Here is a 16,434-nt window from a genome sequence, read left to right as displayed (position 1 = left end):
GTCCCTGCCTCCCCCCCCCCCGTCAGTATGGTGCTCCTGAGGTCCCTGTGGAGGAGGGTTCCCATCACTCTAGAAGGAAGGGCTCTTGCCAGAGAAAAGGAACCAGAGAAGAAGCAGGGCTGTGCAGCCAGCACCTGAGGCAGGAGGGAAGAGCTCCTTTTGTCAGGCTCCCCAAAGGGGGTGAAATCCAAGAGGCCCTGCTTGGAAAGGCCCCCCGGAGAGCCAGGCAGGATCCCAAGGGCCAGTGGGCCCCAGAAGGCACGTTCACCTTGAGCAGAGGCATAGTTGGCTGGTGCCCATCTCATTGGGGAGGGGCAGAGGCACAGAAACAACTTGTTGACCGTCTTCTTCCCTCTGAAAAGGACAAAAATTGAATCCCTGTAACATCCTCCGGTGTCTCCAAAGAGCCTGACAGAAAGATGCTTCTTCTGTATTGGTGGGTTCACTTTTGGCTTGCCTCATTCTTCTTGTCTCCATTTTATCCACCCAGCAACCCTGGGAGGCAGACTAAGCCAAGAGTGTGTGGCTGGCCCAAGGTCACCTGGTGAGCTTCCCTGGTAGGGGGGCGGGTTCCAACCTGGCTCTTCCAGATCCTGTTCCTCCCTCTGACCACTTCACCACCCTGCCCTCCCTCAAGGATGATGGGCTGTGCTGCATCAAACATTGTCCTTATTCACATTTGCTCAGTCGCCTCTGCCTCAGAGCCTTTCTGCTTTCTCACCACATGAAGAGGAAATGACTTTTGTCTTGGGGGTGGGATTCCAGGTAGGGACCCCCCACCCCGTGGCATAATGGTGTTTGCCCCACAGTTCTCGGGCAGTCTCTCTTACGCAGGGAACTGTTTCTAGGCAACCTGGAAGCAGGTTTGGGCTTTCTGGAACCCCCTTCAGGACAAGGGCTGGAAGGTGTCTGCTTTCTGGCTCTGTTCTCTGGGCAGCTGGATTGGAGTCTGGGAGCCCCTCAGAGATCAAGTAGATTTTGGGGGGGATGAGATTTGCAGAGTCCAAGCTCCCTTTGTCCACTTTCTGGGCGTTTGCTCTCCAAAATAAAAATGATAGTGATGTTTGGACCTTCATCCATTGGAGAGTTACCTTCTGAGGGAATCCCCTTCATCGGTGGCATCAACTGCCACACACCTCTTAGGACACGGATCTTGGGTCAGCTGCAAGTCTGTAATGGCATTGGCAGCACAGAAGCATCTACAAAAGAAATTATTCCCGATTTATTAAAACATATCCCTTCTATTCCTCATGCCTCAAAGCAGCTAACAAATGACAATTGAAAATGTGGTTTCAGGGGTATCTCTTGAAAATTTCTAAAGCTGGCACGTCCATCACCCCCTTTCACCCAGTGTTATAATGGAGGAGAGGCCCAGGCTGTGAGCGTTGATGCCAGGCGGGCAACCTTTAGTGGTGGCGCAGCCTGAGGAGCATAATTGGTGCATGGGAATATTTGGGAGGAAAAGACCTTTCTGCAGATATGTGGGCTACAAAAAGCTTGAAGGGTCATAAGCAGCACCATGAATTGGACTCAGAAACAAACCAGCAGCCAGTGCAGCTCTTGTAAAAACAGACCAGATATTTCTTTCCCTGTCTGGTTCCTGACAATAAACTGCCTTTCCACATTCTTCATGAGTAATGCACCTTCCACCACTAGGTGGCAGCATAGGATCACTTTTCCTAAATGGGACCTTCACTTTTCATACCAGACACCTTGAAAACACAAGATATGAATCATATTGATTTCATCTTAACCACTGGCAGAGCCACATATTGCATGTTTTCCTTCAAAAATCAGAATCACTGGCACTTCCTTGTGCACTGTTCCTTTGTTTAAAAATCCAACAGAAAGCTCTGTAAATTCATCTTTAACATAACTGTGAGCACCAAGGTGGTGTTTTATGAGCCAGTGGGCAAAACCGATCTTGACATTTTAGCCGGAACCACAAATTCTGGTTTGGGACACAGTTAACGGTCTTCACAGAATACATCCCCCCTACTTGGAAAAAATTCAGAATAAATTAGTGAAATCCATTAAGCAAAAATCTATGTTTGCTCAAACATGGAGCCCTCCTCTCCCCCCAACCTCCAGGGGAGATTGGGCTGAATTAAAGTCCTATTTCTAGTAATCCCCATGCTGGGCAAAGACGTCTTCCTCTAAAGTATGTTTGTGCACACAACTGCCAAAGAATTAAAGTTGGGTGAAATAGCTTTTTTAGCTTTCTGATCCACCCTGGCCAAGCAAGGGGGGAGTCTGGCAGCGACACAGGCACTCAGATTCCCCCTCCCACATTTGGGGGGGGCCAGAGGGTGAGGGGACCAGGCAGGAGGAAGGTGGGGATGCTCCAAAGGCAGATGTCACCAAGGGCAGCTGCTCTCCCCACCTGGCTTGACTGAGCCACCAGCATCTTGGCAGGGCTGAGGGAAGGGGGGGGGGACTCTGGGTGGGCCCACCTGGACTCACCTGCAGTTAGGCCCACCTGGACTCACCTCCTCTGCTTGCCTAGCCCTTCAGGTGTGTTCTCATCCCCTTCTCCAGCAATAAGAGGACTGATGGCACTTTTTTAAAAAAGTTTGATTTTTTACAAAAATGTAAAATAAAATATCGAAATGCATGTTACATTGGCTACAGGAAGCCATGTTGGTTTGTTGTAAAAGCCAAGAACAAAAACCACGTGATGCCTTTTATGACCAGCCCCCGGGACACCAAATAGCACAAGCGGTGGAGTTTGCCAGGAATCTTCAACAGGTGGGATGTCGGAAGGAAACAAGGGTGGGGGGAGAGAGCAGAAGTTTCTGGCCATGATTGTGAGGCCTTTTGTGAGCATCCTGTGGGGAATGAATGCTCAGCAGGTGGGCACAGGTCAAATGCAGCCAGGCCCACTTTCAGTAAGAAGAAAGAAAGAAAAACAGCCCATCTAGTGGAATGTGGAGTCACATTCATTTCTTGCCATAATTCATAAAGGGAACACCTTTAAAGCACTTGTTTTGCTACCCTTATTCAGAATAAGTTTTGCTGTTCCAGAAACTGTTTCTACTTGCAAATGCACTATTAACATGCAGGAGAACGTGGGTTTCCTGGGAAAATATGAATTGGGAAAATTTCCAGCGCCCTCAATAGAACCTGATCTGATTTACCATATGGCATTGGTCTGGACTTCTGTATAGTTCTGAAGATTTAACTGGTGTTTAGTGTTAATTTTGTGTCCTCTTGAGCTGCAATATTTGATTTGGGGAAGAAGAAGAATTGCAGATTTATACCCCGCCCTTCTCTCTGAATCAGACTCAGAGCGGCTGACAATCTCCTATATTGTAAGGAAGAAATGTATCAAGTGTGATTTTAAAGAAATTTAAAGAAACTGAAATTTTTTCATGAAAAATACTTTGATCGGGATAATCTTTGATAAAATTTAAAGTCAAATACAAGTACTTTCCTTTCCTCAGTGGAAGAAAATAACTCTCAAAAGCTCTGCAAACTTGTGACAGGCGAATTTTAGTGCACCTGAGAGCTGCACATGAAGTGCTCTGGGCCTGGCTGACCTCTCCTCAGTTTGGACTTCGGTCCACAGAGGTCAGCTTGGAGCCCTCATCAGTGACAGGACTTGTGGGGTCCATATCAGAAGGGGGGTTCTGTCCGCCATGTGAGAAGAGACAGAAGAATAAGAATTTCAGCCCTGTTTTTTATTTGACCTCCTGACCCACACAGGTGCATTTGTAAGTTTTTGGATGGTTTTTAAAACATCTGTGTGGACTTCCACAATTCTTGGGCACAACCACACCAAAACCACATTTTGTAAATGCCTGGCTTGCCTAATGTGTTGGCAGGGGCATCCAGACACCACTATTAATTTTACACAAGAATTGGTCTTTAGAAATACGTGAAAATTCTGCAGAAAAGTAACGGACTAGAAAATTGTCTGCCCCTTTCTTAGGCTAGAACTGTGACACTTGACCGGCTACCGACCCTCGTGTACCCTGCCATCAACTTTCCAAATTTGATTTAATAAGTCACTTTGAAATCAAAATACAAAGAGAATGGAAAGGAGTATGGAATACAGTTAATTTTAGAAATAAACATCTTCCCCAAAGTGTTATGGTTTGGCAGCTCCACTGTCTATTAATAAAATTAGAGCTATGGTATTCCAATTTCCAAGAACAACTATCTATATAAGAAACTCCCTTCTATGCCTAGCACAAAGGATTGAACATTTAGAAATTCTTAAAGCACACAAAAAGGTCCTTTGTCCCCCCCCCCACTCCCCTCCGGGGGAAACTGAAGTAGACGCAATACTTACTTTGCTGTTACACCTAAGCGTCTTTTATCAATTTAGCTACATGGAATGCATCTTTTATGACTCTGTTGACATGTAATGTGAATGTGCCACCCAGTGACAGCTGACTCTTAGCAGCTCCAGCCTGTGGCGTTTCCAAGGCAAAAGCTGAGCAGGGGTGGCTGGCCATTGCCTATTTGGCACAAGTCTATGGAACTTAATGCTCTGAATAAATACCTTTTCTGTAAGAAAATGGCCAGTCTGTACTTGAGGAACGGTTGGAACCTGCTGCATCAGATGCAACTGCAGCCTGTGGATCTTTAATTTTGTTATCTCTGAGGGGAGGGGGAAAGTTGAAGGGAGAAAAGTTCTGTCAGGAAACAGAAGAAAGTGCATTCTTTGGATGCAGACTCTATAATAATAAAGTCACAATAGGAGGGAAATTCAGCTCAACTTCATAATACTAAAAAGACTAAATGGTTTCATAATGTATGATTATTTCTAGATTTTTCCCATTTAAAATGAGGTTTTCCCCTCAGAAGCATTTTTTCATTTTAAAGGAGAAAATATTTCACCAGTGTTCTTTGCAGTGGTTGCTCAATTTTTTCAATGAGAAATTCTGGAAAAGCTTTAAAAAAATGGTTTTTTTCCCTGTGGGTTTTCAAGTCTCTAACCCAGTTGTGGCTGTGGGATTATAGTCTGGCTCCATATTTTGATGTTTCTATCATTCCCCCCCCACACACACATACATTTGGATTTGGAGACATAAAATTATTTAAACTGAGAGGGGTTGCTCATTTCCCCGACCCCTTTAGTTTTGATTTTCATGGCTGTTCAGATTATTCCTTTCTCTTGGACTCTGACCCTACAGCAAGATTCTGCATGCCACTGCACCCCCCCCCCCCAGAAATTGATCCAGGCCTGGGCCCCAGTTCCTGCAGGAGAGCCCCCCCCCTTCTGAAGCAGGGAAGGCAGCCCCACTGGCTGGCCCCACAGAGCACTCTTCCCTGCAGCTTTTCTCCCTCCCCTTCAAGCCAGAGGGTGGGGGGTGGGGATTGACTGTCTGGACTGAGCAGAACAAAATAGGAGTCGATTGCACCTTTAAGACCAACTTCGTTTTGTTCAAAAGGTAAGCTTTCGTGTGCTTGCATACTTCTTCAGACCGGGAATGAGGTACAGGAAGCAGAGCCACATATAGCTGGTGGGGTTTGGAATGCGGAGTGGTACAAAGTTAAAAGCCAATAGCAGAATAGTAAAATTAACAAATTCAAAAAACCTTTGATCTGGGTTGCATTAGAGTGGGAAACCATAAAACAGTAACATGTCAGAATGTGAGACTGCCTGTTAATTATTCTTTTGTTAATAAACCTGGGTCAAAAAGAAGGCATTTCTTTCCCAGAAGTTTTTCCTGTCCAACTCTTTTACCTTTTAACATGCAACATAAATATATACATCATTCCAGTTTGCCGTTAGGAAAAAACACATTAAAATTTAGTGGGAGATGGGTTTAGTATATGTAATGAGCTAAACAGCCAATATCCCTTGTTTGAGTCTGTCAGAACAAAAACATTATTCTGATACACTATCCTAAAAGAGAAATACATTGGAATACTTTGGATATGTTGCCATACTTGGTGAAAGTGGGTTTAGCATTTGTAATGCTAAGTAACTGTTTGGACTGAGGAGGATTTTCGTGCAGCCATGATCTCCCCTGAGGGCCGAGAGGGCTTCCCTTTCGATATTGGGCAGGGCAGGAATCCTCCCTCCACCCCCCCCCCCACGCTATTCCCACCCACAAATAGGGGCATTTCCAAGGGTCGTCCTGGAGTTTGCATCATGTTGAAATGTGGGAGAGAAAAGCATCCTTGGGGAATCTGGGAGAGAAAGATCCCCTCCCCGATTATACAAGAATCCATGCAGGGCTGGCCGAGGGTAACTTCAGATGTTTTTGCCTACAACTCCCATCAGCCATGCTTGCTGGGGCTGATGGGAGTTGTAGGCAAGAATCTGGAGAGCGACCGTTGACCCCCCTAAGAGCTAATGACTCCCCCCTCCCCTATTCTTTCTTAGGATAGCAGCACCCACCCCCGGTCCAGAAATCGCCACTGTTTGTTCTCCTCGGGAGGAGGGTTCCTGGGACGGGGGCGGCCCCTGGGAAAGCCGGGAGACCCCGCCTGCCAGGAGGCGTGGGCGCTCTGTGGCCTCCTCCCGCCCTTCAAGGGGGGGGGGGGGAGAGAAAGGCCCAAAGACCTCAAACCCCCCCCCCCCCGCCGTTGTGTGTCTCTTGCAGGGCTCCACACCTGGCAGGTGATGTACGGCTGCGAGGTGGGGCCGGACGGGCGGCTCATCGGGGGGCATGTCCAGGATGCCTACGACGGGGAGGACTTCCTCGCCCTGGACAGGCACACCCTCACCTGGACGGCCCGCGTCCCCCAGGCCCAGGAGATCAAGCGGAGGTGGGAGGGCAAGACTCATGCAGCCCAGCACGCCAACGCCTACCTGGAGGAGGAATGCGTGGAGTGGCTGGGAAGGTACCTGGGCTATGGCAAGGAGAGCCTCCTGCGGACAGGTGAGAGCAGCCCCGGGGGGGGGAGGGGGGGTCACTTCATAGACAAAGAGCTTCCCTGGTTGAGTTCCCCGCCCCCTCCCCGCTTCTGCGCCCCCCACCGCTGGCTGAGCCCTCCGGAGCCCCTCCCTGGCAGAAGGGCACAGCCTCCCCCCCCCCACTGGCCCCACCCCCCGAAAGGGCGCGTGGAGAAGCCTTTCTTGGAGGGGGCAGAGAGGGCGAACGTGCCCCTGCCTCCCCTTGCTGCTGCTTCATCTGAATGACTCGTTTCCTTCCTCCCTGCCTGACTTCTCCTGCCCGGGGCCTGGAGGGGGGAGCGGGGGGCCTCCCCACAACAGCCATTTCCCCCCGCGGCGTCCTTGGGAATCGAAGCGGAGCCTCCCCACATCCCGCTGCAGCCTCCCTGCTCCTTTTGCCAAACTGGTCCCTCGAGAAGATGAGCTGACTCCTCATCTCTTGCAAAGGTGACTCTAGCGGCTGTGATCCTACGAAAGGTCATGGTTAGGACTCCTTTCAGAAATGAGTAGAGGGTTAACAAGACGACCTCAGAGGAACGGGGAAAATGCATACTTCAGCCACACTTCCTCATGACAACAACTGATAGCCAGTATTTTTTCTGCATGTCCACCACATCTGCAACTTTCGTCGCATGCAGCACCGACAAATGTTTTCTGTGGTCTCAAGTCCCCTTTCTGTGTCATGTTTATTAAATTTTCTCAAAGTTTGAAAAAAAAAATGGAGGATAAGCTATGGAAAAACAAATTTCAATTTTTCCTCTGGAATTTCATCTCAAATAGTTCCCCATTTAGATGGAAATGATTGCTTTGAGTTGCTACCCCCTTTATGTAGAATTTTACCAGTTTTAGAAAACAGTCACTCCTGTTTTTGACCTGGATCAGTTCTCTACCTTTTGTTAATTTTCTTATTCCTAAGCCTTCCTGTATACTTTTATTCAAGAAACTCTTTAGTTATAAGAAATGAAACCCTTTTATATTGCCATTGCTTAGTTTCTTCCCTCTCCTGAAAGTCCAAGGTAGGACTCCTTTTAATTAATGTCATATACGTATCAATGCCATAAGATTTCCAATTTACTAATGAGTCACATTTAATATGTTGATATTTATCAAGATCGCTCACTGCAGATGCAATTAAAGAGAGGTGTTTTACTTATCACTATCCCAAATACTCATAACCTGTTAAAATCCAATTGTCATGATTATACACTTTTATTTTTGTGTGCCCACAGAAAAGTCTTCTATGGCACCTTAACATAATACCACTCAGTGACTATTTCTGAAGAATTTTGACCCCAGGTCATCCTTTTTGCTGTCCCAGTTCACCTTCTTTGCTTTTACTTTGTACTACTGGCCAGTTTAGGTTTTTTACTGTCCCCTATAAACTCATTTAAGAGCCCCGTGGCGCTGAGTGGTAATTCTGCAGTACTGCAGTCCAAGCTCTCTGCTCATGACTTTAGTTCGATCCCGGCAAAAGCTGGGTTCAGGTAGCCAGCTGAAGGTTGACTCAGCCTTCCAAACTTCTGAGGTTGGTAAAATGAGCCCCCAGCTTGCTGGGGGGAAAGTGTAGAGGACTGGGGAATGCAGTGGCAAACCACCCCATAAAAAGTCTGCCATGAAAACGTGAAAGCAACATCACCCCAGAGTCGGAAACGACTGGTGCTTGCACAGACTACCTTTACCTTTAGTATAAACTCATTTACCATCATTCATAAGTTTAAGGTTATATAATTATTTTTATATCAGCATCATCTTTACTGCATTTGTCTGACCTAGAATTGGTAAAGCAAAGTTGGGAGTCCAGTGGCACCTTTAAGCCCAACCGAGTTTTATTCCAAGTGTGAGCTTTTGTAACACCACGGCTGCCCGCCTGGATCTAGAATTGATAAGTCTTCCAAAGGGCAAGTGTGTTTATTTCTGCAATTGTTGCTTTAAAATTATTGCCCAGTAAGTTTTCCTTGTTTTTTTCTTTTAAATTCCTAAGTATGTAACTTTTTTGTAATTTTGATTTTCCTAATCCAGTTCTGAGAAGAAAACCTGTCTAAATCCATAATAAAAAGCATTGCTTTAGTCTTTATAGCCAGCCATTTTGCTGTAATCCTTTGTAAGAATTTCTAAATTGGCAGCCAAGTTTCCCAGATCTGTTAGAAAAATTACTCTGTTCTCAGCAAAGAGGCTAATGTAAGAATCTTTTCCTCAGAAATTATTTTTGTCCATTCTTTAAAGTTCTTTCCAAAACCAAATTTGTCTAAGCATTACAGTAAATATTTATGTTCCACACTGTCAAAAACAAACCCAGCCTTAAGAAACAACAAAGTGAATAAACAAAGGTTGGGTGAGAGAAAATCATAAGAAGTAAATTAAACAAAATCTATGTATTTATTAAACTAAAGTTCATGTTTAAAAACATAGGCACATTCTGCTGTTGAAGTAGCGCATATTTGAAGGAAGAAATCCTCAACCAGTATATCATGATATAATTCAACAGTTGTAGGTCAAGAGCCATGAAACAATAAGGACCAACAATTCAATATCTCTAGGCTGACAACTTTGAACCACATTTAAATGGGATCAAACACATTTCGGATTTCAAGGCCTTCCTCAGTGGTCAAATTATTGTATACACACACACTACGGCATAGAAACACGTTAGTGTCAAGGCAGGTTGGTTATAAGCTATTCCAAACGTTCTGTGCAACGAAGGGATTAGGTTGTATGAAAAGTTTTCTTAAACTTTGAAGGACACACATCCAGGGAATGCAGATTCAATAACTCCTGTCCATGGCTATCAAACTCCTCAGAGTGTGCAACTGTGCATCAACTTTTAACTAACAGTAACACCCCATCAAAAGCCTTTTCCACATGCAAAAAAGAAAAGGCAAGGTAGGAGTATCTGAGGTCTCGATCAACCTCTCCATCCCCCTTGTTAATTATTGCCTTCACTATTGAAGCCACCTGCTAGAATAATTCCTCTTTCTGCAAATTTTAAAAGATCCTCTGGCAATGGAGCATAAAAGTTCCCTTAAAGTAATTCTTTGTATTTAATGTTCGAGTGAAGTCAGGAGGATCCGCGACCTGAATCCATGTTGTTGTGCCATGTGGTTTTGGCAGAAGTACTGGGTCTGTGTCTGTTCCTCTGCACTCTGTGGACATGGATGTGGTGTGGATTCTGGCAACAAGTTTTGTGGGACTTTGTGTAAAAATTGTGATGATCCAGGAGGATTTGTGCCTTGGACAGGAGAGTTTGTGTTGTGACAGGGCCACAAAGCACTGGATCTGCTTTCTCTCCCCCCCCCCCCCCCGAACTCAGTTGGTATGGAGTTAATTTGTGGTTATGAAGAATACTTCAGAAGATTCCTTGAAAAAACCATGAGGATCCGTGCAGCTTTAGATCTTTGTTTTTGCACTGTGTGGCATTTGCACTATGAAGCACTGGATCCATGATATTCTAGGTGTAGACTGTGGGGGGGGGTGTATATTTTTTAACCTGGCAGTACTTTGTGGAGGTCTGCATGCAAAAAACAGGAGGATCCTTGCATTTGACCCACAGCAGCAGTGTTGTGTGATTTCTAGGATCTGGCCGGAGGATACCGAGTTGATCTGTAATTTGAAGGTCAATTTGTTGTGTGTGTTTTGGGGCAGGGGTTCTCTGCGTGTAAAAATTATTATTATTATTATTATTATTAATTGCATTTGATTAATTGCCCTATCCCAGCTCGTGCCAGGCTCAGGGCAATGTACAACAGTAAAAACACACATCTATAAAATCAATTGTATTAAAATTTACAGACCTGGTGGTGTCTTTAAAGTGCTCTTCATTATTACGTACATCACATCAGGGGTGGGGGGATCTCCCCAAGAGGGGATGGAGAGAAGAAGAATCTAGAGGGTCCTTCCTGCTACCCCTGAGAAGTTATGCAAAACTGTTTCTGATGTTAAAAATTATGACAGTTGAGGATAAAGGTGTCTGGGGCTTTAGCAGAGTGCCCTTTTTATTCAGGCAGACAGCTCTAAAATATCCGTGTAAGAAGGGCTGAGAGTCTTAGAGCATGTGCAGAGGCCACTGTGTCTTGCAGAAAGCAGGAAAATCTCTGGCCACATCTTTTTTTCTGGCTCCTTGAAGCTGACCGGGCTGGTTAGTAGCCCTGAGATGGCCTGGTGTGGTTCCTCTGCAAAGTCTTTGTGTGTGTTTCTTGCTTGATCCTCTAAAATGAATACTAAGGATCATTTAGGGGGAAAGTCCTGAAATGTGGGTTATGGAAAGCTATTCACCCCAGATCTGTGAAGGGACTCCCAAGGCCAGTTTCAGAACCACAATCTAATTTCCAAGTATAGGCTGGAGAACCCACTTCTGTGGATTACTTCATCTCTTGGAGATGCTGCAGGCTGGGTGCATCCAATCTGGGGTGGGTATGTATGACCACATGGGGTCCCTTCAAGGCCAATCTGTAATCTTGGAAGATGCAGGGTGTTAACACAGGATGACGTTGCCCTTTCCACAGAGGCCCCAATGACAAGGGTGACATGCAAGAAGGGCCACGATGGCCAGGAGACCCTCTTCTGCCAGCTCTACGGCTTCTACCCCAAGGAGATTGAGGTCACCTGGATGAAGGACGGGGAGGACCGGAGGCCGGAGACCCTGACGGGGGGTGTCGTCCCCAACTTGGACGGGACCTACCACACCTGGCTCAGCATCGAGGTGGACCCCAAGGAGAGGGACCGCTACCGGTGCCGGGTGGGGCACGACAGCCTGCCGGAGCCCCTGGACTTGGCCTGGGAGGAGCCAGGTGAGAGGCTGGGGGAGCAGAAGAGGGTGGTACTCTTGGGGGATGGGAGGCCGGCAGAGTGTGGGAGGCAGATTTTTGCCTAGGAAAGAAGGAGGGACTCCCAGAAAAGACACCATCTGCAGAAAGTCTGGCATAGTGGTTAAGAGTGTGGGCTCTAATCTGGAGAACCAGTTTTGATTCCCTGCTCCTCCACATGCAGCCAGCTGGGTGACCTGGGGTCAGTCACAAGCTCTTTCAGCCCCACCTCCCTCACAGCAGGTTGTCTGTTGTGGGGAGAGGAAGGGAAGGTGTTTGTAAGCTGCTCGGAGACCCCTTTGGGTAGTGGACAGGATATAAAACCGACTCTTCGTCTTTTTAGGAGTGTCACAGTTTAGAGCAGCATCTGCCTGGAGGACTCTGGGCTTGCTTGGGGAGGTCCTGACCAGCTGCTTGTACCCCTGTGTTAAAGGAGAAGAGGAAGAGTGTCTAGGGGGCTCTGGCAGAGGAGTGAAGGAGGGAACTCTGTGGAGGGTGTCGGAGCACACAGGATTCCTCAGTGCAGTTCCTGTGGCCTCCAGCAACCTGAGATGCTTTGGCTGGGACATCTCTGCCTGAGGCCTTGGAGGGAACAACCAGGCTGAGTAAGGATGATCTTTCCTCCTCCCTTCCATCCTCAGGATCCAGCTGGGGGCTCGTTGTGGGAGTCCTTGTCGGGGTCACCCTCGCTGCCCTTGCGCTGGGGGCTGGAGTCGCCCTCTACCGGAGTAAGTGCACAGGGGGAGCCTTGCTTGGGCAGTGTGTGTGTGTGTCGGTGGGAGATTCTTGTGGCTGAAGATTGTGGGGCTGGGAGGGGGCCTCTGGCAGTGGCAGACGCTTCTCCCACCCCTGGGGGTGCCTGCGGACCCTCCCCTCATCATGTTATTTGGAACATGGACTAGGAAGTATCTGTTCGTTAATTTAGTTTAAAATCCTTCTAGCCTTCCTTTCTCTTGCAAGGCAGGACCCCGGGCAGCTTACCATAAAAGTCACTAAGCAGATAGGACAGGACAAGAAACCAGCCCCCAAAACCTCTGACCCAACATATCATGGGTGGGGGACCTCACAGTCAGACCTCCCTCTCAGCCGTGGAGTCTTGTGAGCAGAAATTCTACTTTGGGAGCTGCTGACATTGAAGTTGTGAGCTGCTGCATCAATTAGTATGTTCTGGGGCTGTTTTTCCCAAGCTCAGACAAAAATGTATGAGCTGGGAGCTAAAAACGGTGAGCTGGCTCACCCTAACTCAGCTTAGAGGGAACTCTGGTTGCAGTACTTTCCCCCAGGCAGGGGTCTTCTCAGTGCCTGAAGTACATGGGAAGAGAAGGGGGTGTGAGCATCTGGTCTCCCACAGCCCTGCCTTGGGCCGTCCTCTATCCTGAAGGTTTTCTAGTCCCCTCCGCCGTGCACTAGAGGCAGGCAGGCTGGCTCTACACATAAGAGTGAAATAACCCTCTCCTGGTGACCCTGCAGAATCCACACTCCTGGGTGGTGGGGGGCAAGCGGGGGCGTCTTGTCTCCTGGCTGGATTTGCACTCAGAGCTTAAGCCCACTGGGAGTTAGTTGAGCCCTGCTGACCTCAGTGGGAGGCCTCTTGCGTAAAGGCTTTTCTCATATTAAAGAGCACTTTTTCTTCAGAGCCAAGACTCCTGGAACCCAGGCCTGCCTGCTCCCCTCCCGTCTTCCGTGACTCCTTCTGCTCCAATACTTGGGGGTGGGCTCAGCGACAGCCATTCCTGTTGGGATAAGGGATATGGCAGGATCTAAATTTCAGTCATTATAGGGTTAGCATATATGTTTTGATTGTAGCAGAGACCTGACCTGAAAGTACAACCTGGCTCAGGGCCAATCCTGTGTGTTTGAGAAACTGATTGGACGGTTTTAAATTTAGCAGTGTTTGGGTTGGCTAATGAGTTCATTTGCTTCCCGATAAGATTCTAGAAAAAGGGTTACTGGCCTGCCTTGCCCTAGTTGTTTTTCCTTCCAGTTACTTGCTTTATTTATCAACGTATTCGGTAGAATAAATATGTAGTTTTAGGAGTTTGTTATTTTCTTAGAACCATCCCGTTTTCCTTGTTCCTAACAGACTCTATTTTGACAAAACAGCTCTTGCCTCTGTACCTTATTTACCCAACGTAGCCTAGGGGTCGTCCTTGGAAGTAGCTTAAAAGGAGACCGGAGGAGCATCTGCTGGGGGCATGGTGGGTGTTGAGAGCCCCAGAGGATGGCTTCACTGCAGAGGGTGGGGCTGGGTGGTCTCCGGGTTCTCCTCCAGCTCTGATGTTCCCTGGTTCTCTTTCTGCAGAAAGACGTAGTCGGCCGGAGGGTGGTTACAATGGAACACCAGGTGAGTGAGGTCCCTTTCTCTTTGGGGTGTTCCGTAAACACAACACTTGAGGTGCAAGCACAACCCCCCGTTCTGTGGAGTGGGGGAAGAAGGGAGCATCTCAGCCTGTCTCCAGCCAGGTGCCTTCAAAGTCACAGAGACACACCCACGGTCCAAGCAGAACACCCAGAGGGCCGGCCACAAAACGCTCCAAACACTTTCGAATGAAGCTGAACAGCAAAACACTATCAGTGAAAACAGTCCTCAGGTGTGGTCCTTTAAATGAAAAGTCAGGGAGCAGGAACTCTACTGTGTTACCCGCCCCCTCCCAATTTCATAGTCTGGGTCTACTTCAGTGTCTTCTTTATTCTCTGCAGCGTTTCTCCCCAGCCAAAATATCCAGCCATTAAAGCTCCTTCATGACCTCATATATGGTTAGCTGGATTTTTCATGTTTTTGTTTAAAAAAAAACCCTGACTGCTCTGAATGTTAAGATCAAGCAGACTGCAATTGGCAAAACTGGTAAGCCAGGGTCTGACCCTACCTAATTCCCCCCCTGAAATCAGACCCTGTGCAAACTGATCTTACAGCCACTTGTATTCAACCCTCTAGGGCAGGGGTCCTCAACTCCCAGACCGGTACCGTGCCATAGCCTATCCTTAACCGGGCCAGTCAGCCTCGTCCCCCCCCCCCCTCGTGGCCCCACACAGCCTCACTGCACCCCCCCCCGTGGCCCCTCCTCTTCCTCCTCCCTCTGTTTTTACACTATTAAGGCTGGGGAAGGGGCCGTGAAGCGCTTTCTGTGCTCTGTAAAAGCCAACCCTCCTCCCCACCGATCACCTGATTGGCGGGGAAACCACGTGAAACTGCGGCAGCCAGCAGCTGCTGAAAAAGCTGCGCTGCCCTTGCCTCCTTCCCAGCTGGAAGCGCAGACAGTTGCTGCCTGTGGGTGAATGACAGCAGTCCCGGACACATGGGATTGCATCTCTCTGTTCTCATTGGCTGGGGAGGGAGGGGATGCTCGGGGGAGGGGAGCGCTTGGGAAGGAGGCAAGGGCAACGTGGCTTTTTCAGAGGCCGCTGGCCACTGCTACCGCGGTTTCCTCACCAATCAGGTGATGGGGGGGGGTCGGCCTTTACAGAGCCTGGAAGGCGGTTCACGGCCCCTTCCCCAGCCTTAATATTGTAAAAACGGAGGGGGGCGGGGCAGTGAGGCTTAGTGGTGCCGTGGGGGGCCGAATTCAGTGCCCCCACCCTGCTGGCCTTGGGGCCGTGGTGGGCCGGCCAGCCATGGGGCCAGTCCGTGGGTCCAAAAAGGTTGGGGACCACTGCTAAAGGCCAGGCTTCGAGCATTAGCTGAGCAGGACATTACAGCTGCTGCTATCAGCTGTGGGGATGAGGGGTCAGTTTCCCATAAGAACCACTTCTGCCCTTTCTTGGGTCACTCCATTTCGTAGTGCTGTAACCTTGTGGAGGGTCTCCTTCCTCTCTGACTTTGCTCAGGTTCTTCCTGACAGCCCTCTTGGGGAAGGGGTTTCGCCCCGGGGTTAGAGCCCCACTTGATTTCCTGTCTTCTCCTGAAGTCTGTGGCTCGACTCCCTTGCCTGAGTGGCCGGTTGGAGGCCTTTGCACTGTGGCTCCCTCAGCAGGGCACCTTGCAGTCTTTTTGTGGCCCGATCTGTAATTGGGGGCATGGTTGAGAGGGCCCCCGCCTTCACAAAGCCTGAGCTTTGATGGCCTTTGTGTCTCCCCCCCGCCAGCTCTCTGGTTTTGGTACATGCTGGTAGTTCTGTGGTGGTTTCGCTTAAGGCTTTCCTTTTGTTTCTTTTTTAGTTCCTCTAACTGAAATATGAGAAGAGAACAAAGAGGATCTACTTGAGAGATTCTGGGGATCCGCTATCCCACACAAAGGGTTTCAGCCGCCTTCCACTCTGGTTTGTTGTGCCACCTAATCACCAGTCTGGTGGTAGCTTCTGGTCTCCGTCTCCATTGCTTGCATTTTGAGGGATATTTTTTCCCTAATGGATTTGGGTAGTTTTCATTTTTGCTCTGATACTTGAGCTGTTCGTATTAATGGAAAATGAACTGGGAACTGAAAACAAGTCAGCCAGTATCGTAATGCCCCTGCATAAATCGAGGATGCAGCCTCATTCGGGGTACTGTGTACAGCACTTCAAAAAAGACATTATCGCATTGGAAAAGAGCAGCCAAAATGATTAAGGGGATGGAACGCTTCCCCTATGAAGAAAGGTTAAAACCCTTGGGGCTCTTCAGTTTGGAGAAACGTCGACTGAGGGGTGACATGATAGAGGTTTGCAAGATTATGTATGGGATGGGGAAAGTAGAGAAAGGACTTTTCTCCCTTTCTTGCAAAAGAACTTGTGAGCACTCGATAAAATTAATAAACAGTAGAGGCCGTACTTCACCCAAAGAGTAATTACCATGTGGAATTCACTGCCT

The 16,434-nt window shown here is 48.2% G+C and overlaps 1 protein-coding gene across 1 annotated transcript in view; it reads left to right on the top strand.

Annotated features, from left to right (window-relative positions):
* LOC132571674 (class I histocompatibility antigen, F10 alpha chain-like) overlaps window positions 1–15,827 on the top strand; it is a 31,980-nt gene extending 16,153 nt beyond the window's left edge. Inside the window, exons 3-7 of the mRNA XM_060238465.1 lie at window positions 6,561–6,839; window positions 11,353–11,637; window positions 12,294–12,380; window positions 13,955–13,996; window positions 15,808–15,827. Coding sequence (XP_060094448.1) covers window positions 6,561–6,839; window positions 11,353–11,637; window positions 12,294–12,380; window positions 13,955–13,996; window positions 15,808–15,827 — 713 coding nt within the window. The remainder of the gene's footprint in view (window positions 1–6,560; window positions 6,840–11,352; window positions 11,638–12,293; window positions 12,381–13,954; window positions 13,997–15,807) is intronic.
* Window positions 15,828–16,434: the final 607 nt, after the last annotated feature.

The sequence above is a fragment of the Heteronotia binoei genome, chromosome 5, assembly GCF_032191835.1.
Source record: "Heteronotia binoei isolate CCM8104 ecotype False Entrance Well chromosome 5, APGP_CSIRO_Hbin_v1, whole genome shotgun sequence".
NCBI lineage: Eukaryota > Metazoa > Chordata > Lepidosauria > Squamata > Gekkonidae > Heteronotia > Heteronotia binoei.
Note: the sequence above shows the minus strand (reverse complement) of the source record. Positions and strands in the feature narration are given on the sequence as shown.